The sequence below is a fragment of the Lampetra fluviatilis genome, chromosome 61, assembly GCF_964198595.1.
Source record: "Lampetra fluviatilis chromosome 61, kcLamFluv1.1, whole genome shotgun sequence".
NCBI classification, from domain to species: domain Eukaryota; kingdom Metazoa; phylum Chordata; class Hyperoartia; order Petromyzontiformes; family Petromyzontidae; genus Lampetra; species Lampetra fluviatilis.
The window spans coordinates 7,507,296-7,530,074 of record NC_136335.1 but is presented as its reverse complement, the minus strand read 5'-3'; the positions used below and the strand labels follow the sequence as shown (position 1 = coordinate 7,530,074).

Sequence of the window (22,779 nt, the reverse complement as noted above, 5' to 3'; positions counted from 1 at the left end):
ACGATTATTTAATTTAATCGAATATCACCCTAACACTACCCATAATTAAACTAATGGAACATGTACTGTATCAAATGGTTTATGAATACCACAAAACATTTTTATATTAACTGTTAACAGAAAGCAGTCGCTTCCGAATGTTTGTTTACTGTGCATTAGGCTAGGCCTAGACTTCTCCAATCTCTGTTAGCTGAGACCATAAGCAATCGAAGTGTCAAATAAAGTACATAAAGTGAATAACTAATGAAATAAACTTAAAATTAAGAAAAATAGCAATAAAAATATGGGAAAAAAATGTAATTATAAGCGTAGAAAACAAAAAATTATGCAATGCAGAGTGGCTATACACCACCGCATTGGGAAAGATGCTGGCCCGCCTTACGCTTCGCTGCGCGGTATTCCTCACCGCACTGCACGATTTTCACTTCCATAACTAATCCAAACATTTCCGCAAATTGACATTTCAGGATTCATGGGAGCATTTCCGTAAGGTTGGATTTCCGTAAGTCGGGTCTTCCGCAAACTAGGGACTTACTGTATTAGTATTGGTATGTGTGTCTGTGTGTTTGTGTGTCTGTGTGTCTTTGTGTACATGTCTGTGTGTGCGTGTCTGTGCTGACCAGGGAGAGGTAGTGTAGCGGTTTGCGCGCTGCGCAACGAACCTGGGGACCCGAGATCGATTCCCGCTCAAGGCCAACACGAGTGACGATTATCTGAACCGGTTCCTGGGCCTCCTCTAGATCGATTCAGCCTCAAATGAGTACCTGATGCAATGTGCAAAAATATTGCCTCTGGGGAGACAAAGGCGGCCGGGCGTGGTGCTGGCCACCTACCCCCTCTCGTGTGCCGCGCCAGCCTTCGCTAGCACTTGCCCCACAAGTCTGTTAAGGCTATACGGGGAATCTTTGTCGGTCTGTGTGTATGTGTCTGTGCGTATGTGCGTCTGTGTGCTGACCAGGGAAGCCTCCGATGGACCAGGCGTAGAGTACGATCTGTGTTGGCTGGAAGCCGAGGCGCTCCGTCGCGTACTGCATCACCACGTCCATTGCGTTGGCTTCGGCCTGCGGGAACGGAACGCCCTACACCGCGCCACGTGGCAACACCACCGCATGAGACCATCACCACCAGCACTAACACCACCAGAACCACTAACACCACAATCAACACCGCCACCAACACCACCAGCACCACTAACGCCACTATCATTACCGCCAGCAACACCACCAATACCAATACCCGCCATTCGCCACTAAGTGACGGTGACATCCCCACGGCCCCTGTGCCAGGCCAGCAACACCACTAGGACTACCAGCGCCACTAACACAACCGCCACTGACACCACCACCAGCACCACTAACACCACCACCAGCACCGCTAACACCACCGCTAACACCACCGCCACCAACACCACCGCTACCGCCAGCAGCAACACCAACAGCAGCACCCACACCACCGTCACCACCACGGCCACCGCCGCCGCCGCCACCATCATCATCATCACTACCACCAACATCATCACCACCACCAACAACACCAGCAGCACCACCACCAACAGCACCCACCACCAGGAGCACCACTAACACCCCTAAAACCACCATCACCACCAACACCACCACCAGCACCACCACCAGTACCAACACCACCACCAACACCACCACCAACACCATCGCCGCCACCACCACCAACACCACCAACGACAAATATCCCCCGTATAGCCTGTAACAGTCCTGTTAGTGAGTATCACTAACGACACCTATGAAGGCCGGCAGGACACGCGAGAGGGAGGGTGGCCAACACCACACCCGGCCGCCTTTGTCTCCCAAGTGACGATGTTTACACATCGCACCAGGTGCTCATTTCTGGCTGCATCGATCTGGGGGAAGCCCGGGCCCAGTTCAGATATTCGTCACTGATGTTGGCCTTGAGCGAGAATAAAACCTGGGTCGCCGGGTTCATAGCGCAGCGCGCTAATCACTACGCCAGCGCTCCCCACCATCTACATTAGCACACCCACCATCACCGCCACCACCACCGCCACCACCGCCGCCACCACCATCACTACTACGAGGATGCTGAGACGGGAAAAGGGGACAGAGGGGTGTGTGGAGTCAAGAGGGGTGGGAGTTCAGGGGGACTGCTCGGCTCACCGTGCTGCCTGCGAATCCGGGGTGGTTCCACCCCAGCACGGAGTATCCGGCTGCAAAACAAAGAGGGGATCCTCCACATGGGCTGACACCAACACCAACAGCAGCGGTTTTGTTGCTACAGGATGACTCGTCCCTGCCGTATGAATGAAAGTGGGGGCGCCACGGTGGCTCAGAGATGTTAACTCCCTCGCCTGGTATACAGGAGGTCGTGGGTTCGGGCCCGGCCCTATTTGGAGTCTGAGTGTTCTCTTGTCTCTCTCTCTCCCCGTGGGCGTGTGGATTTTACTCCAGGTAATCCGGTTTTTCCCTTCCACATTGAGAATTAACGTGCATTTAGAGTATTTGGCTGCTATACTTTTCCACGTGGTAAGCCGCTTCGTTGAGCTGTTATTACATGTGGCAAGTTCGCTTCTGAAAAAGAGCTATATAACTCAGTGGGCCTTGCCTGGTACAATATTAGTTTCATTTTAATTTCCACTACTGGCCTAGGGCCGTTTTGAACTGTTTCCGTTACGTTTCAGGATTAGAATCTTTACGGATCGGAATCAAGAATCTTTATTTTGACTGGAGGAGGCATCCGATGAGCTCTCACAGATGTCTAGTAGCGGTGTAAAACAGAGATAAACTATAAGCTACTTAAACTATTTTTTTTTCAGAAGCGACCTGGCCACACGTAATGATAGTGGCTTATCATCATCGTGTGGAAATTTATAGCAGTAGCCAAATACTCTCTAAACGCATTGACGTTGATTCTAAATGTGGAGGGGAAAAACGGAGGACCCAGAGAAAAATCCACGCAACCATGGGGAGAGAAAGACACCCAAACTCCAAATATACAGCAGCAGGCGTCAGGGTCGGGATCGAACCCATGACCTCCTGCATACCAGGCGAAGGCGTTAACAACTCACCACTGTGGCACCCCAAAAAAGGTAAGCACGTCATGAAATAAAAAGTAGAACAAAAGGTTTGTTATCCGGGCATCCATGGGGAATGGAGGGTTCCGGTTCATCAAATATCCCGGTGATCTGAGAGTCTTACACGGTAGTAGTTGTGTACCTGAAGTACACCACGTTGAATTAAATCTTTCGAGACTGCAGGAATTCATATTCCTTGCGTCTTTTGGTAAAGTCACGTCAATAGGTTCGAAGAAAACAACAAAAAAACGACTACTTTCTTTGAACCTATCTACGTGACTTTACAGAAAGACCCAAAGAATATTTACACCACGTTATGGAAAAAAAATCACCGTCCGTGATAACACGTGAGATGCGTACGTAAGCAAAATAAAAGCTGAAGGAATGTGGGTAGCATCAACAAGCATCCAGCAGCATCCCGCCTTGGGTGATGATGCTATGCCGAGGCAGCCGTACAACTGCTTATTAATACTCACGCACTCAATCGCGTTATATACAATTCGCATTCGTATGATAAAAACCGTATTCCTTAGTACATTCATCGAGTTGTATCAAATTCGCATTATGAAAACACGTGTTATAGGAGAACAAACTGTACGTACAACTTTTAAAGAAAAAAAGTCTACATTTTTAACTATGATATAAGAAATAAGAAACTATTTTACAGCAGGTACTGACCAGCCAGTTGTAGACAGAATTCTAAGTTGATTGTAGAAAACGCAGCAGGGCAGTTTAGAGTACAGTAGTACGATACTGTACGTATACACTGCCAGCTTCCTGAAGCTCCCGTTAACAACAACGACAACAACGACGGATCTAGGAGAAGCGCACGGCACAGCAAGATTCCGAGTGGCTGCGAATTTATTTTTCCGGTTACAGCGAAGGAAAAATGTGTCTTGCCGTCTCTATGGGGACCGATGCCGGTTAACGGAAACATTCCGGATGGTCAAAGTACCGGATAAAACCGGGGAGCTTTTTGCTGCGATTTGTTCAATTCTGGAGAGGGGCGCAGTGGAGTCACTCGTGGCCTTGCACAGCAAGCGGCGGACGTGCAGGTTCGAATCCTGACCCTGGGCGCCTTTCTAATGTTGAGTTTACACAGCATAGAGACAGCACTTTCCGCAACAGTGTGTTAAGGCTACATGGGGCATCTTTGTCTATGCGAGGCGGACAACGGAGCTTTTTGCTGGATACAAGTCCGACTTTTCGACACTCAATACAAGTTTAACGCAGGCCACCCGTGTGTCGAAGCTGTGCGGGCGGTGTGCGTGCTGGCAGTGTGGAGTTATTGCCGTGGAATCTTGCTGTGTTGGCATGCTTCTGCGTTTGTTCGACTGCGTGTTACAACACCTTCCAGTGGCGTAGCCATGACTCCCAGCTCGTAGAATCCAGCGTTCCCTTCGCTGCAGACGACCTGAGCAGACACACACACACACCCGCAGAGACAAAGATTACCCGTGTAACCTTCAACTGACTGTTGGGGCACGTGCTGCGAGTAGTAACAGTGCCTATGAAGGGGGGAACTGTGACACACAAGGGGGTGGGTGGCCGGCACCACGCCCAGCCGCCTGTGAGTGAGAGGGAGGACAGCACTTATCAGCGAGTGTAGCTGCTGCCCTGTGAGTGAGTGAGAGATGGGGCAGCACTCACCAGCGTGTGAGCGTGGTTGCTGTCCTGTGAGTGAGTGAGAGGGGGCAGCACTCACCAGCGTGTGAGCGTGGCTGCTGCCCTGTCAGTGAGTGAGAGGGGGCAGCACTCACCAGCGTGTGAGCGTGGCTGCTGCCCTGTGAGTGAGTGAAGGGGCAGCACTCACCAGCGAGTGAGTGTGGCTGCTGCCCTGTGAGTGAGTGAGAGAGAGGAGGGCAGCACTCACCAGCATGTGAGCGTGGCTGCTGCCCTGTGAGTGAGAGATAGGGGGCAGCACTCACCAGCGTGTGAGCGTGGCTGCTGCCCTGTGAGTGAGAGAGAGGGGGCAGCACTCACCAGCGTGTGAGCGTGGCTGCTGCCCTGTGAGTGAGTGAGAGGGGGCAGCCCTCACCAGCGTGCGAGCGTGATTGCTGCCCTGCCTGCGACGGTCAATGAACACCGTGTCGATGCGATTCCCGTCCTGGGCCAGGAGACACGCGCGCTGGCCCTGGTGCTGAACACACACACGCCGGGTCGTGGGGTCACAGGGCAGCGGTCAAGAGGGATTGCAATACAGCAAGCGCAAGTCTGTGCGTGTGTGTGAACATGTGCGTGAGTGTGTGGGGGAGGGGTCGTGCAGCGGTAAGCGCACAGCGCTACGAACCTGGTGATCAGAGTTCGATTCCCGCTCACATTCAACACCCGTGACGATTATCTGAACCGACCTGGGCTGTGGGTTGTGTTCTTCATGCTTTTGGAGTCCCCGACTCTATGCTCACAATCATTAAGGACCTTCATGGATGGTGGGCGGGCCTGGGTAAAGCTACATGGCCGGGAATTACAGCCATTCCTTGTTCACCTTACGGTGCGATAGGGATGTCCTCTGGCTCCCACATTATTTAACATCATCTTTGACCACACAGTTTGAGAAGCCTTCCATGTCTGTACTGGTGGAATCTACATCTGGTATGGGGACAATGTGAGGCTGATCGGTGCCCGGGTACGGTCGAGGGATGGCTCTCTCTTGGTCAACCATGTAATATATGCTGATGATCTGGCGATTGCTGCTTACTAAGAGGAAGAACATGCCACTAAGCAATGTGGCCTTCCCATCAGCACCACCAAAACTAAGCACCTGCCTGGGTATTTTGTGCCATCAAACACTCCACCCCCTCAACTCGCCATTGGTGATGGGGCAGTTGTGGAGAGAGTGGAAAGTGTTCCATACCTGGGTAGTGTCCCCTTATGACCAGCTCCAGTTTGACAGGAGAGGTCTCACTCCGAATCAGTCAAGCGGCATTATATTGTCGTCAGCTGTGTGGGAATTACCTGGTCTGTCACTCCACAAGAAGCTTCGGGTCTTCTCGGCCACAGTCATGCCCAACCTTCTCTATGCTTGCGAAACGTGGACCCCACTAATGGAACATCTGTGCTGGATAGAAACATTCAGGATGGCTTGCCTACGATCCATCCTGGGTTTAATCAGGCTGGATTGTGTGAGGAGCTCACAAATCCTCAAAAGATCTGGACAAATTCCCATCGGTGAGCTCCTCTGGCAGGCAAGGCTGCGTTGGCTGGGTCATGTAACCTGCATGCCCAGCCAACATATACCTAAACAGCTTTGGTTCGGCCGGGTAGAGCGGGCTAAACGAGCTCGGCATGGGCTAAAGAAGAGATGGAGTGATATTCTTAGGTTTTTTCGGTAAAGTCACGTAGGTAAAAAAAAATTAAATTGGAGTGATGTGGTACAGGAGGACGTGGAGCTGAGTGGACTTGCCGATGACTGGTACCAGCAGTGTCAAGATTGGCCTTGGTAGAGGAGGCTTGTGAAGGACGCTACTGGGCAGTTGGAGGCAGATTCCCTCCAACAACAACGAAGGGCAGAGGAACGATGCTCAACAACATGCGGAGCGCCGAGCGGCTAAAACACAGCAAGTTAGCATAGTAGGGGGGCACAGGTGGTGCAGTGGCGAGTCATCTCAGTCTGACAGTCAACCCATGGGCCTGGGTCTATCCCGTGACCTCCTGCCAGAGGGTGTTCAACACTTCACGTGACCGTAAAGTGCATATAGCCTGGCACAAGCGCCATGGTGATGTCACCGCCACTTAGTGGCGAATGGCGGTTGTTGTGCGTGTCTGTGTGCACACGTGTGCGTGTGAGAGTCACCTCCTCTATGAGCTTGGCTCGTCCCTGCAGCAGCTGGGGTGCCACCATCTTCTGCAGCAGCGACACGGAGCCCGGGAACACGAGGCGCCGGCCCAACGTGTGTGCCAGCATGTAGCTACACACGAGGACAAGGAGACACACATGCTACATGCGCAGCTACACACACACACACACAGCTACACATACAGCTACACATACAGCTACAAACACACAGCCCGGGAACAGGAGGTGCCTGCCCACCGTGTGTGTATCTGTGTGTGTGTAGCTGTATACAACTACACACACAAACCTACACACAGCTACACACACAGCTACACACAAAGCGACATACACAGCTACACACACACACACAGGCCTCACTGTCACCTGATCATCTGGCAGGGCAGCATGCGTATCCAGGCCAGGCCTCCGCGTGGACGCGGTGCATCGGCGGAGCTGAGGAGTGGAGCCCCGGGCCCACGCGTGGCACCCCTACACACACGCAACAAAGATCCCTCGCATTGCCTTAACAGACTGTAGGGGCAAGTGCTGTTAGCGAGCACCTATGAAGGCCGGCACGGCACACGAGGGGGTGGGTGGCCAGCACCACGCCTGGCCGCTTTTGTCTCCCCCAGTGGCGATATTTACAAATCGCATTGGGTACTCATTTGAGGCTGAGTCGACCTAGGGTAGGCCCAGGACTGTTTCAGATAATCGTCACTGGTGTTAGTGGCCGTGAGTGGGAATCGAATTCGGATCGCCAGGTTCAAAGCGCAGCGCGCTAACCGCTACACCACCACTCCCCACACCAATAACATCACCAACAACGTCACCACCGAAAACGTCACCACTAACAACGTTAACAACACCACCACCAACAACAAAAACAACATCACCACCATCAACACCACCATAAAAATCACCAACAACATCACTACCCAGTTTAACACGTAGGCTGTTATTATGAACATCACTACCACCAACATCTCCACCATCATCTACACCAACAACACCATCACCAAAAACAACAACACCGCCACCAACATTATCAACAACAACACCAAGGACAAAGATCCCCCAAATAGCCTTAACAGACTGTAGGGGCAAGTGCGGTTAGTGAGCACCTATAAAGGCCGGCACAGCACATGAGGGGGTGGGTGGCCAACACCACGCCCGGCCACCTTTGTCTCCCCAGTGGCGATGTTTACCCATCGCACCAGGTACTCATTTTAGGCTGAGTCGACCTAGGGGAGGCCCAGGACCGGTTCAGATAATGGTCACTGGTGTTGGCCGTGAGGGGGAATCGAACCCGGGTGGCCAGGGTTCGATTCCCCCAACATCAACATCGCCAACAACATCACCAACAACACTTAACACATCACCAACATCATATTAAAATACCGTACACTGCAGGAGTAACTGACAAACGAGACAGATTTTTGAAAAACAAAACATTCGAGTCAGATTTGGCACAGGACATGAAATACAAAAACGAATATCTGGTACTAAAGATGCATTACCGAAGCTATCAACAGAATGCACGTACCGGGTTAATTGCTCGTGGCAAATGCGATGTTTGGCAGACAGGACAAATGATCAGCATGAGACTAAAAGAACACCAAAGAAATATGAAATACTCCCAAATACAAATGTCAGCAGTGGCAGAACACACCGTGCCAAAAAGGATACTCAATTTATTTTTACAATGTTGAAGTTCTGTGCAAAACTAGTTACTACTGCCCAAGACTAATTCGAGAATCTATCGAATTTGAGAGATATAAAATGTTTTAACCATTCGTATAGCTACAGGCTTATTGCTGCTTGGAAGTGAATTACTACTATAATAGCCCAGAAATGTGTGTCACGTGCGTGATGTCCCTCCACATGCCGCACTGTATATAAATTTAGTTTTTTAAACATTTTTAGCAGAAAAATAGTTAATTATGCCATTTAATTCACAGTGTAATAGTAAACTAAATGTAAAAACATTGAATAACACTGAGAAAACCTTGAACAACAGAAAAAACTAACATTGCCGTGTCAAGGTTTATAATCGTTCAACAAGATGATTGTTTCGTCTGCTACATCAGTCGGTCGATTCTGAGAGAGAGACTATTCGTATGAGCAATTCATGTTAACATACTCAGCGCTTTCGCTCTCTAAATTACGGCTTGAATGAGGGGGGAGGGGTATGACTACACTCACAAAATTAAGTTCACAGCGAATGAGCGCACGTCTGACCGAGACTGATTACTAAGCGAGACTGACTGAGCAAGCGGCCACACGTGGGTCGCTGTTGTTTGTAAACACACAACAGGAAATTTGGCGCTTACAAAAAAAATGGCGCGGAAGGGGAAATCGGCCACGGCCGGGTTTGATCGCCACCCGAGTATGTGTTCGTGACCAGATAAAAAAAAAATATTTGGTCTGAACCCGATTTGGTCGTGGTCAGAAGCATTCGTGACCAGAGGTTCTACTGTATACCCTTGCGTATCTCAGTGTATCTGTGTGTGTATCCATGTGTGTAGCTGTGTGTATCTGTGTCGCTATATGTGTATCCATGTGTATAGCCGTGTGTGGAGCTTTATGTAGCTCTGTGTGTATCTCTGTGTAGCTGTGTGTAGTTGTGTGTATGTAGCCGTGTGTGTGGCTCTGTGTGTAGCTTGTTGAAGGCTACACGGGGAATCTCTGTGTGCGTGCCACTCACTTTTCGCTGCCCTCGTTCCAGGAGAAGTCGACGGGCCAAGCGGAGAACTCAAAATCGTAGCGCGCCAGCAGTTTCTGCAGCATCAGACACACACACGGCTTTCCATCACAACGCTGACAGTGATGTTTGTTGCAGGTCGCTGGATGTTTTGGGCCCTTTGGTCCAACACTCAACAACTGTTTTACAAAATACCATCAACATCATCCTAATGGTCACCATCATCACACACCATCGTCAACACCTCCTCTGCCCTCCGTTGTTGTTGCTGGAGGGCGACCGCCACGTAAGCCACTTCGTTGAGTTATCATTAGTGGCCAGGTCGCTTCCGAAAGAGCTATATAGCTCAGCGGGCCTTACCTGGAAAAATAAAAAAAATCTTTTAGTTTATAGTTGATAACTCTCAGAAAACCGGCATATTTGATGAACCGGCAACCCCCTCCAATCCCCGTGGATGCCGGATAACGGAGCTTCCGCCGTATCATGCGGTGATGCTGCCACTGCTACCGCTGCTGCATTGGCGCACAAACAACACAACTCCACGTGCTCGCCAAAAACCCACGGGCATGTGGCTGCAACACCAGCGTGTGGTTTTCAACAATGCGAATTTGCTAAAATGCAACTGTGTATTACGGGGAACACGCATTTTTTTTATAACGTGGATGCGAATTTAATATATATTTGCTGATCTCGATTTAAAGCTTTCGTGACTGCAGGGATTCATCTTCTTGGTTCTTTCGGTAACGTCACGTAGAAGGGAAGTAATAAAATAATAATAATAAAACATAATAAAATAATATAATATAATATTTTATTATGTTTTGTTTTTATTATTTTATTACTTCCCTTCTACGTGACTTTACCGAAAGAACCAAGAAGAGGTTTTGCTGATCTCGTCAAGGAGCATAAATCATTATGACGCAAACTCCGGTCATTCTCGCAGCAACAGTGGCTCCTGGCTAGCCGTCGAACAAAGACAGCATCGCGCGGCATTTTCAGATGCGCTTCTGCGGCCGTCTGGAACGCTCTTCCTCTCGATATTAGGAACCCACTGGGAGCTGTGCACTTTTGAATCATCATCTAAATTGATAAACTAATTTATTTACAACTGCTCTTTGTCTTTGGTTTGTTGTCCTTCCCCCACACCTCTGATTAGCACGGTTGGCTACGTACGGTGCAAAATAAGTTTAACATACATACATATAACGAGATTGAGCGAACTACGCCGCATGAGTAGAAATAAGCGGTCGTAATATACGGCTACCTCAGCGTAGCATCATCACACAAAGCATTGGGATGCTGCTGGATGCTTCTAGATGGTACTCACGTGCCTCAGTCTTTGTTCGGCATCTCGCGCGTTATCGCGGACTGTGCTTTACACCCAATATTACCTATTATAATGCCATTTTTTCCATAAACTATAAATAAATATTTTACCAGGTTAAGGTCCATTGAGCTCTACAGCTCTTTTTTAGAAGCGACCTGGCCACAAATGATGGCTCAACGAAGCTGCTTACCATGTGGAAAAGTATAGCAGCCAAATACTCTAAATGCACGTTAATTCTAAATGTGGAAGGGAAAAACCGGAGGACCTGGAGTAAAATCCACGCGACCACGGGGAGAACACGCAAACTCAAAATAATAAGCAGGCGTCAGGATCAGGATCGAACCCGCTACCTCCTGTATACCAGGCGAGGTAGTTGACATCTCGCCAACGTGGCAACCACGACCGCCACGTTATAGAACACGGACTAAATACAACGGGTGACGATTCGGGCAACGGCCCTTCTTGATGAGCGAGCGAGAGCGCCCATCACCTTGTTGTCGAAGGCATTCCTCTGCTTGGTCTGCTCCAGCACGGTGATGAACTGCAGGTACTCCGGGTTCTGCCACCGACCAAGACCTGAACACACAGATGACAACTGCCGCTCACCACCAGGTGGCGCTGGGCGTCACCAGGCGCTTTGCGCCAGGCTAGGTGCACTTTGAGGCCATCACGTAAAGTGTGGAAGGCTCGCTGCTGGCAGGAGGTCACGGGACAGACCCAGGTGCCATGGGTTGACTGACTAAGATGACTGGCAGATGCACCAACCATGCCAACTTTTAGCTGCCCGGCGCACTGCCGGTTGTTGTGAGAGTCACTTCTCTGCCCTCCGTTGTCGCTGGTGGGCAATTGCCTTCCAACTCCCCCTCCTATCGTAGTTATTGAGCTGATCTCGCCCATGCTTTCCAATCACTCAAGACCAGGCTGTCTGCATCGCGACCCACTCGGGCCTGAAGGTCACCCAAGAGGATACCTCTATCCCGAGAGGCCACTTTAGCTGGCACGTGGGACAAGAGTTCATAGAAGGCATCCGGCTCATCGGCCTTACTTTAATCCCTCCAATGATGTCATCTTCAGTGGGGATATAAGCCGCCACCACTACCACCATCCCTCTCCTCCTGTTGATGGGGAGGAGAGCCCACAATAGCCTGGGACAAATAGCAGCTTCCAACACCCTCACCTTCACTCTCCCACACACCCCCTTCATTCTCTTGTTCAGAACAAGAGCCACTCCCTATTTTCCTAGTCCAGAGTGGAGGACTTTCCACCCGCAGCATGAATGAGAGTCAGAAATGGTCCACCGGACCCTCTTGCATTGCACAGAGCGCATATCAGACATTTATACACAGTGGTTTCCTTTCTGGAGGAACCTCGAGGGGAGAGGGGTAGGGTGTTCCGTCTGGCTCCACCAAAAACGCATCATAAATATGCCTGCACCCCTGGAGCCTCCAGCATCAGCTGAGTTGGGCATTTCCACCGTAGTATTTGGTAGAAAGTGCCAAGTCAGTGGGGTTACCAGTCCCTTAAGCACTAATCTCGCGACAAAGATTCCCCGTGTAATCTTAACAGACTGTAGGACAATAGTGATCGGGTATGGTGCTGGCCACCCACCACCCTCTTGTGCCATGCCGGCCTTCGTAGGTGCTGCTACTCGCTAACAACACTTGCTCCTACAATCTCGCTACACACAGTATTATAAACCCCCAGCTCATACTCAGCCTCACCTCGGCCTCACCACTCACACCATACAACAACCGCCATTCACCACTAAGTGCGGTGACATCACTATGGTGCTTGTGCCAGCCTATGTGCACGTTGAGGCACGTGAAGTGTCGAATGCCCGCTGGCATGAGGTTACGGAGCAGACCAAGTGTCACAGGTCGACTGACTGAGCTGACTGGCCGATGCACCACCTGTGCCCCCTACTGTGCCAAATTGCTGTGCTTTAGCTACCCGGCGCTCCGCTCGTTGTTGTGAGCGTCGCTCCTCTGCCCTCCATTGTTGTTGGAGGGTGACTGCCTCCAACTGCCCAGTAGCGTCCTTCACGAGCCTCCTCCACAGAGGCTGATCTTGGCACCGCTGACACCAGTCATCGGCAAGTCCATTCAGCTCCACATCCTCTTGTACCACATCACTCCATCTCTTCTCGAGCCCGTGACGTGCCCATTTAGCCCCCTCTATCCGGCCAAACAAAAGCTGTTTAGGCATGCGGTGGCTGGGCATGCGGGTTACATGACCCAGCCAACGCAGTCTTGCCTTCCGGAGGAGCTCACCGATGGGACTATGTCCAGATCTTTCAAGGATTTGTGAGCTCCTCACATAATCCAGCCTGGTTGATGCCAGGATAGATCGCAGGCAGGCCAGCCTAAATGTTTCTAACCGGCAAATGTGTTCCATTAGGGGGGTCCACGTTTCGCAAGTGTAGAGAAGGGAGGGCATGACTGTGGCCGAGAAGACCTAAAGCTTCGTGTGAAGCGACAAACCAGGTAGCTCCCACACAGTGTTACGCAACCGATGGAAATATGCCACTCAACTAATTCGGAGACCTCTGCTGTCAAACCGGAGCCGATCATGAGCACACTGCCCAGGTATGGGGAAACTCTCCACTCTCTCCACAACTGCCAAATCACCAATTGGGAGTTGTGGGGGTGGAGTGTCTGATGGTACAAAATACCCAGGCAGGTGCTTAGTTTTGGTGGGGCTGATGATTAGTGGCACGTGCCAGGTTTAGAAGCAGCACCTCCAACTCCTCCTCTGAGTGAGCAGCAATGACCAGATTATCAGCATACAAGTCATAGTTGAGCAATAGGAAGCTATCCCTTGACCGCACCGATCAACCTCCCATTGTATCTGTACCAAATAGAAATTGCTCCGTTACAGCCATCGAAGGCTGCACGACCTACGTGGTTGAAATAGATATTAAATAATGTGGGCACCAAAGGACATCCTTGTCGCACCCCAAGGTGTACAGGGAATGGCTCCGACTCCCAGCCACGTAGTTTTACCTGGGCCCGCTCACCATCATGAAGGTCCTTAATGATTGTGAACAAAGAATCAGAGACTCCAAAAGCACGAAGAACACCTCTGCTGTAGCAGATGGACAGAAAATATGGCATCCGTGCAGGACCGCCCTTTCCTGAAACCACATTGGGGCTCCGCAAACCTCTCCTCAGCGTGTCTGCCAAGGCAATGATGCATAATCCTTGCCAGGACCTTTCCCGACACACTGAGGAACAAGATGCTCCTGTAGTTGTTCAAGTCTGTGCAGTCCCCCTTCTTAAAGAGGGAGACAACCAGGGAATCCTTACAGTCCTTTGGAACCCATCCAGTGGTCCAGACTGTTGTTATGATGTGATGTAGGGCAGTATGTGCAAAAACACTACCCTCCCTCAGCATTTCACTTGGGAAATCATCTCTGCCCGGTGCCTTTCCTGGTCGCTAGACTATGGATCGCCTTCACTGTTCTTTCCCCTAACGATGGCAATAGGTGTGGCACTGCAAGTTACTTTTTTGATGTAATTAAAGAGCGATTTGTGATCGCGGGCCTCTGAGGCAGATTCCATCTCCTCAGCAACCCTCGACCACCACCCAATTCTTGCAGTGCCTCACGGCTCTCCGAACCTCCGAGCGAAGGCTGCGGTAAGCCTCCTCATTCTCTGATATGGGATGCTGTAGACGATGAGAGTGGGCTGTCACTTTTTCTCAGCCAGCCTGAACACCTCTGTCAGCCAGGGTCTCTGGGGAGGTCTGGACCATGTACCCAAGGCAACCATTGCAGCTGCATGAGCCACAGTCCTAAACCTCGCCCACTTCCCCTCAACATGAGGATTGGGGGGCGATGCCAAACACTATGGGTTTGAATGGAGTCCTGGGTGTACACCCACTACCGGAGTGGAAGAATGGCAGGCGCATCTTACAGATGACAAGTCGATGGTCAGTGGACAGATCAGCTCCACGGTAGGGCCTAGTGTTAAGGACATGGGCCCGCATCCGCTGTTCCGTCACTATATAGTCCAGCAGATGTTATTGCTTGGACCCGACATGCATCCATGATGTTGTATGGATGCACCGATGCCGGAACAGCGCGTTGGAAATTACAAGCCCATGGGCTGCACAAAAATCTAGCAGCCTCCTACCATTGTTATTGAGCTGATCTGGTCCATGCCTTCCAATCACTCCAGACCAGGTGCCAGCATCATTACCAACTTGGCATTAAAGTCACCCAACAGGATGATAGGAGACACTTTAGCTAGCACCTGGGACAGGAGGCCGTAGAAGGAATCTGACTCATCAGCCTTGTCTACATCCCTCCACTTATGATAATCTTCTGTGGGTGCATAAGCAGCCACCACCACTAACACCATTTCTCACCTTCCATTGATGTGGAGGTGAGTCCACAACAACCTGGGCACTCACACCTTCTAAGATGACTATCCCGAGGGGCCACTTTAGCTAGCACCTGCAGCAGGTCATATAAGGCAACTGACTCATCGGCCTTGCCTGCATCCCTCCACGGATGTTCGTCTTCAGTGGGGGCATAAGTATCCACGACCACCACTCCTTGCCTCTGGTTGATGGGAAGGCGAGCCCAAAGTAGCCTGGGGCTTACAACTTCCCACACCTCACCGCCACGCTCCCATACCACCTACTTTCTTTTGTTCAGAAGAGCCACTCCCTGTTGTTTGGCAGTCTCCTGCCCCGAGTAGAGGACTGTCCACCCCTCATGGTGGCAGGAGCCAGAGCCGGTCCACCGTACCTCCTGAATACCAGAGATCCAGGCAGTAATAATCCAGCTCTCAACAGGAGTGGCAGCTTCTCCTCCGCAGTGAGCATTTGAACATTCCACATGGCCACCCGAAGTGGCTTTTTGCTGTTTCTAGAGGAACCCCAAGGGTAAGGATTCAATCTCCTGGCTACGCCAAATGGGGTTTGGCCAGGAGACCTGATAGACGCCTGTCCCCCTGGGGCCTCAGCCACAAGCTTGGTTTGATATATATTTATTCCATCGTTTATATTTTTCCGTCGTTTAGTGGTGCACAGACACACACAGAAGTACACACGCACACTCGCACGTGTGCATAAACAAAAAGACAAAGATCCCCCGTATAGCCTTACAAGACTGTTAGGGTAAATGCTGTGAGAAAGTAGCACCTATAAAGACCACACACACATAGACAGACGTACTCAGACAGTAGCATTTCCTGTTGTAATCAGGTTGTGTAGTTGTTTTGCTGTGCAGTCAGAGTGTTGTGAACTTGTTGTGAATGCTCACTGTTGTGTGGCAGTAGCTGTGGTCATTGTTGTAGTTGTTGTTGTCATGATTGTGTTTTCTACCAGACCACTTGGAAACGTTATCCAGCCAACGGCTGCTGCTGTGTTTTTGTGTAATGCTTATGTAGTCGTCTGTTATTGGTGATGTAGTTATATATTTGTGTATCTAGAACTATTTTTTTAAAAATTAACCACGGAAGGCCCACGGAGTTTCTAGCTCCTTTTCAGAAGCAACCTGGCTATCACAAATGATAGCTCAATGAAGTGGCTTATCATCACGTGGCAATGTATAGCAGCCAAATACTCTAAACGAGTGTTGTTCTATTGTGAAGGGGAAAAAATCGGAGGACCCGGAGAAAAATCCACCTAACCACGGAAAGAGAGCGAGAATACGCAGACCGTATAGGCCAAATGTACAGGTGTCAGGGTCGGGATGGAACCGACGACCTCCTGCATACCAGACGAGGTAGTTAACATCTCGCCAGTTGTTGCGTTGGTTGTGTAGTTATAACGGCGTGTGTAATGTTGTGTAGTTATGAAGTTGGGAGCAGTAGGTGCATCGGTCAGTGCGCTGCGCTACGAACCCGCCGACCCAAGTTTGATTCCCGCTCACAGCCAACACCAATGACGATTACCTGAACTGGTACTGAGCCTCCCCTAGGTGAACTCGGCCTCAAATTAGTATCTGGTGCTCGATGTGTAAACATCGCCACAAAGGGAGATAAAAGACGGCCGGGTGTGGTGCTGGCCACCCACCCATACGAGGGAATGTTTGTCTTTGTTTTTGTAGCGATGCAGTGGTTGTGTCGTTGTGTTGTGGTGGTTACTGTACAGTGTGGTTGTGTAGCTATGCTGTAGTGTGGCTGTGTAGTGATACAGCTGTGTGTGGTTGTTGGGTTTGTTGTGGTTGTTGTGGTTGTTGTGGTTTTAAGCTCTGCACACCACGTAGGCAGGTCACCCCCAGCAGCAGCAGAATGACGGAGCCCAGGATCTGGGTGAAGGAGGCCGTGCGGTCCCAGTGTAAGAGACCTGGGACACATGGGGAACCACGTGGACACACATGGGGTTGTGGTTGTGGTGAATTTCGGGGTGGTTGTGATGGTGGATGTCGTGTTGGTTGTGGTGGTGGTTGTGGTGGATGTCGTAGTGGTTGTGGTGTGATTGTGGTGGATGTTGTGGTTATTGTGGCGGTAGCCGTGGTGGTGGAGGTATGACTGTGTTGGATGTTGTGGTTGTTGTGGCGGTGTTACTGGTGGTGGAGGTCATGGTGATTGTGGTTGTGTGGTGGTTGTGGTGGATGTCGTGGTGGTTGTGGTGGATTTCATGGTGGTTTTGGTGGTGGTTGTGGTGGATGTCATGGTGGTGGTGGTGTTGGTGGATGTGGTGGTGTTGGTGGATGTCGTGGTGGTGTTGGTGGATGTCATCGTGGCTGTGTGTTGGTTGTGGTGGTGGTGGTGGTTGTGGTGGTACCTCTGCGGTACATGAAGCCCACGAGGAGGGGAGAGGAGTAAAATGTAAAACTCCATGCCCAGGAGGCCTAGAAACAAAACATCACCGTTACGACACCACAACCACTTCACCTACAACCTCTAAAACCACAACAATCAATCACCACAACCATAATGGCAAACACTATAACCACAACTTCCACAACCACTACAACCACAACTACAACCACTCACACTACAATCACACAATCGCCATCATATCCATGTAACAACCACGCAAAGTGGTGAGCATGGGAAGTGCGGTGGAGAGCACGGTGAGGGTCAGTGGTGAGTGTTGTAGAAACTTGTGAGTGTGGTAAGTGTGAGTGTGGTGAATGTGGTGGTGGCAAGTATGGTGAGTGAGCGAGTGTGGCGAGTGAGTGAGGTGCACCGATTTGCAGTGCTGTGGTGATAGTAAGGTGATCGTGGTTTGGCAAGTGTGAGTGTGATGGCAAATGTGCTGAGTGTGCTAAGTGTGGTCACTATGATTTGTAATGGTGTGGTGATGGTAACGTTATCGTGTTGAGTGTGGTGAGTATTGTTTTTGGTGAATGTGGTGGTGAGTGTTGCGAGTGAGTGTAGTGAGTGTGGTGAGTGTGGTGAGTGAGTGTGGTGCACTCTGATTTTCTGTGGTGTGATGGTGGTAAGGTGATCGTGATGAGTGCGGTGAGTGTGTGTGGTGAGTCTAAGTGTCGTGCACTATGAATTGCAGTGAGGTGGTGCTGGGTAAGGTGATTGTGGGGTTGTAGTATTTGTTGAGTGGTATACAAGATGAGTGTGTGATTGGCATGGACTTGTATTGTGGTGAGTGTTGGGAGTTTGGTAATGGTGGTGGCGAGGGTTAGTGTGGTGGCGAGTGTGATGTAATGTTCCTAGTTATTTGCGGTGGTGAGTGTGGTTGTGAGTGTGGTGGTGAGTGTAGTAGCGAGTGTGGTATCGAGTGTGGTGGTGAGTGCGGCGGTGAGTGCGGCGGTGAGTGCGGCGGTGAGTGCGGCGGTGAGTGTGGCGGTGAGTGTGGTAATGAGTGTGGTAATGAGTGTGGTAATGAGTGTGGTGGTGAGTGTGGCGATGTGTGTCGTCTGACACATCGCTCTAGCACGCTCGGCTGGTAGTCATGCCGACTGTGGTGAGTGAGGTGTGGTGAGGGCTGCTGGTGAGGGCAGTGTGGTGAATGATGCGCATCTCACCCACTGCAGCAGTGCGTCTGACCGTCGCTCCAGCGCGCTGGGCTGGTAGTCATGGCCCTGTAATACAAGACAAAGATCCCCCGTGTAGTCTTAGCAGACTGCTGGGGAAAGGGCTGTTAGCGTATAGCAGCTCGGCACAGTGGCACACGAGGGTGTAGGTGGGTGGCCAGGTACTCATTTGAGGCTGAGTCGACCTAAGCGAGGCCCAAGACCGATTCAGACAATCGTCGCTTGTGAAGGCCATGAGCGGGGAATCGAGCTATCATTTGTGGCCAGGTCGCTTCTGAAAAATAAATGAATACCTCAGTGGGCTTTGCTTGGTAGGGTGGGGATGGTTTAGTTAAATTTGTATGTGTTTGGGTGATTTGTTTACCTTTCTTGTACTTTGTACTATCATGTTTTTGTATTGTTTGTTGCTGTAACGTTCTTACACACCCCGACTGGACATCTGTGAAAATTAGATTTATAGCTCAAGGGCCGCCCATAAATGACGTCACGCACCTAGGGGGGGTCAGACATTTGTGACGATGTGTGACAAGGGGGGGGGTTTTGAGAAATGTGACGTCACATCAAAATGCGCAACTTTAAATAGACAACACGTTCTACTTAATTAAATAGACTTTTAAATAAATGTTTTCTCCTACAACATCAGAGTGCAGCGCCACATTAAATACGCACTACAATGACAATAGTTGAAAGCGATTTGAAGCATGTTTTATATTTTTTTTTGGGGGGGGGGGCAGAGCTTTATGACGTCATATTTGAGGGGGGGTCTGACTTTTTGTGACGCCGTGTGAGGATGGGGGCGGGGTCAAAAATCATCCTAAATCACGTGACGTTATTTATGGATGGCTCATCGGATTACTCCAGTATAAATACATATTCTGATTCCCACAAATAGCAATCACTTCTCTCTCTCTCTAAATGCCAGTGATACTAAGCGATTCATATTGCCAGAACATACATTTTAAATAAAATGCAGCTATTATGGTGGTTTTTATAGGTTGCCGGCTCATGAAGCCGGTTGTTGTAATTACCGGAGAAACGTTAAAGTACTCTCCAACACAAAAACCGGTGAGTGCTGAACTAGGTAACTAAGTGTCAGGTTTTTTTTACGTGACAAAGTTTAAGAATTGGCTGTGTCGAGTAGTGGCAGGTTTAAGGACACATTTATATATTTACGCGATCTACCCCAATTAACTCTATTATGGAAATTGGTCGCGAAGGTCTACATGTTAAACTGACCATCCTAGACTCTCACCCAGATCCGTAGGAGTGCTTCTGCTGCTGCTCTCACCATCCTAAAGATGAGGCTGGTTGTAATTACCAGGCGAAACGTGGCGGGTACTCTAATGGTAAATGTTGATGTGTATTACTCTCCAACACACAACCGGTGAGTGCTGAACCAAGTCATAAAAAAATTGGCACGTTTTGTTTTACGTGACACAAACATTACTGATTGGCCATGTCGAGCGGTGATGGTGGCAAGTGTAACGACATATTTATACGTTGACACTAACCCACCACAAAACCACCTCTATTATGGATATTCGTCGTGAAAGCCTACTCCAGTAGATTATTGATTATCCGGCGGCTTTGGGAGCGCCGGATTTCATAAACGCCGGATAATCACTAGCCATGATTTAAAATAGCTTATTTTTGCACATAGCGTAACATTTTGTTTGTAGGTGTTGTATATAGGTGTTTTGTGATTTAAATGTGTTTACTATATGAAATTGGCATAAATAAAAAGAGACATATCCTACTGTTAAACGTTAAAGTATTTACTGTACCGTACTTACACACACTCAAATCTCGATGACTGCATCACGGGGTTGATGTACGGTAGCTCTTGTCTCACCACGACCACGTGTTTAACTATCGCCGGAATGATACGAACACCGAATCACACAACGCACTTGTCACCGGATCGGTGTATATTTTCTGTTTTTATTTCTGAAGTTATTAGTCGCGGTAAAAAAAATGTTATGCAGTATTTTCAGTAAGTTGTTTGTATGCAGTGTATAATGTACCGTATATATTTGATTGACACTGATATCAAGCGTAGCTAACTTCATTGTCACGCAAAAGGTGCTGATCGCCGGATGTTGGAGGCAGCCGGAAAATCGATGATCAACTGGATTGATTTTGTTTTACACCAAAATTGTAAAAAAATAAAAAATGTCTCGTTATTTTGGTTTGCCGACACCACCCTGTTCCAGACTTGTGCTGTGTTCTCCACAAAATGGTACTGTATTTTATCGACTCTCCCGGAATTGTTGATGGGGTTGGGTAACCCCACCAAGCAGGATTTCAGCACAGGCAAGTCGCTGGAGTTGCTGTTCCCATTTCAGCTCCCTGCCCCTGGAGGGTTGAGTCATACTATTTTATTTATTACTACTACACGCTCTCTATTAACTCACTCTGTCGTTGTATCCTCAAATCTTGTAACTCAACATTAACCCACTTCCCAATGTGGTATCGACTACAAACTTGGTATACTTATGTCATACTGATGACAATACTATATTCTATAATAAAAAATAAAAACATACATTTTAAAACGATCTTTTTTACATGTTATGTTTCGCCTTGGGTCTAATTGTCCACGCTCAACTAACGTTGGCTGTAAATCACCACGGTCTCTTACGTTATGGCAAGCTTCAGGGCCACTTCCTGGAGTCGTGGAGTTCTTCCATTACTAGTACGGTACATTTCATACTGGTAGGAACCTCCTGGTTACACCAGCCCACAGGGGATTATTGTGTCCGTCCGTCCGTCGTGCAGGGAGGGGCTGAATGGGGAGGGGCTGGGTGGGGAGGGGCTGGGTGGAAGGGGGGGCTGGGTGGGGCTGGGTGGGGAGGGGCTGGGTGGAAGGGGGGGGGCTGGGTGGGGAGGGGCTAGGTGGGGAGGGTGGGGAGGGGCTGAGTGGGGAGGGGCTGAGTGGGGAGGGGCTGGGTGGGAGGGGTGGGGCTGGGTGGGGAGGGGCTGGTCACCCCGTGGTGCCCTTATAAAACTCAACGTTTAACCTACTCACGCCGGCTTGTGCCCGCCCTGACAGTCGGGCGGAATACACCACGCCGCCGTTGACCCTGGCCATTGACCGAGCAACCCAACGTTCCTACCAGCTCCCTCCGCAGGAATGTCTTTAAAGCGTGTTTTAAAAAAAGTTTTTTTTTAATATTACTTATTCATGTTTTACCAGGTATAAGCCCCATTTAGCTATAAAGCTCTATTTCAGAGCGACTAGCTATCATAAATTATAACTCAACGAAGAGGCTTGTCATCGTGGGAAATGTATAACAGCAGCCAAATGCTCTAAATGCGTGACGATTCTAAATGTGCAGGAGCCGGAGAAAATCCACGCGATCAAGGGTAAGAGAGACTGCAAACTCCAAATATACAGCAGCAGCAGGCGTCAGGGTCGGGATCAAACCCACGACCTCCTGTACACCAGGCGAGGTAGTTAACATCTCCTAGCCACCGTGATGATGATGAGATACGCAAACTCCAAATATACAGCAGCAGGCGTCAGGGTCGGGATCGAACCCACGACCTCCTGTACACCTGGCGAGGTAGTAAACAGCTGAGGCTCTGGTTATGGTGGTGATTCTCCTGGGAGGCTGCGGGTTAAGAGTTGGGCGCTAGGCAGGGTCAGAGTTGGGATAGAGGGTTAAGGCGTCAGGGTCAGCGATGGGGAAGGTACGGGGGACCCCCAGTGAGGAGCGGCGTTGCCCGAGAGCGGTGACCACTCCGGTTCGAGTTCCGACGCGGGCGGATTACGCCGTGGTGTAAGCAAGGGGGTCCAATCTATCCCCTTCGGTGAGGGGTGGTGGTGGACCTCACCGATCCCTCGCCGCGGCAGTGGAGGCGATAGAGTCGCGGGCCCAGCACGCAGCGAAGAAGCAACGCAGCCGCCATTGAATCTTCCTGTCCACTGGCAGGATCGATTCCCGACCTAATCGCCACTACT

The 22,779-nt window shown here is 50.0% G+C and overlaps 1 protein-coding gene across 1 annotated transcript in view; it reads right to left on the bottom strand.

The window, feature by feature from the left end:
* The window catches only part of LOC144951194 (phosphatidylserine lipase ABHD16A-like), a 48,405-nt gene extending 25,626 nt beyond the window's left edge, over positions 1 to 22,779 (bottom strand). The window contains exons 1-12 of the mRNA XM_078881337.1: positions 22,653 to 22,779; positions 18,807 to 18,863; positions 17,603 to 17,669; positions 17,075 to 17,161; positions 11,355 to 11,440; positions 9,541 to 9,614; positions 7,221 to 7,325; positions 6,855 to 6,969; positions 5,100 to 5,201; positions 4,412 to 4,475; positions 2,148 to 2,197; positions 956 to 1,079 (exon numbers count right to left, since the gene is read on the bottom strand). Coding sequence (XP_078737463.1) covers positions 956 to 1,079; positions 2,148 to 2,197; positions 4,412 to 4,475; positions 5,100 to 5,201; positions 6,855 to 6,969; positions 7,221 to 7,325; positions 9,541 to 9,614; positions 11,355 to 11,440; positions 17,075 to 17,161; positions 17,603 to 17,669; positions 18,807 to 18,863; positions 22,653 to 22,727 — 1,006 coding nt within the window. The 5' untranslated portion in view covers positions 22,728 to 22,779. The remainder of the gene's footprint in view (positions 1 to 955; positions 1,080 to 2,147; positions 2,198 to 4,411; positions 4,476 to 5,099; positions 5,202 to 6,854; positions 6,970 to 7,220; positions 7,326 to 9,540; positions 9,615 to 11,354; positions 11,441 to 17,074; positions 17,162 to 17,602; positions 17,670 to 18,806; positions 18,864 to 22,652) is intronic.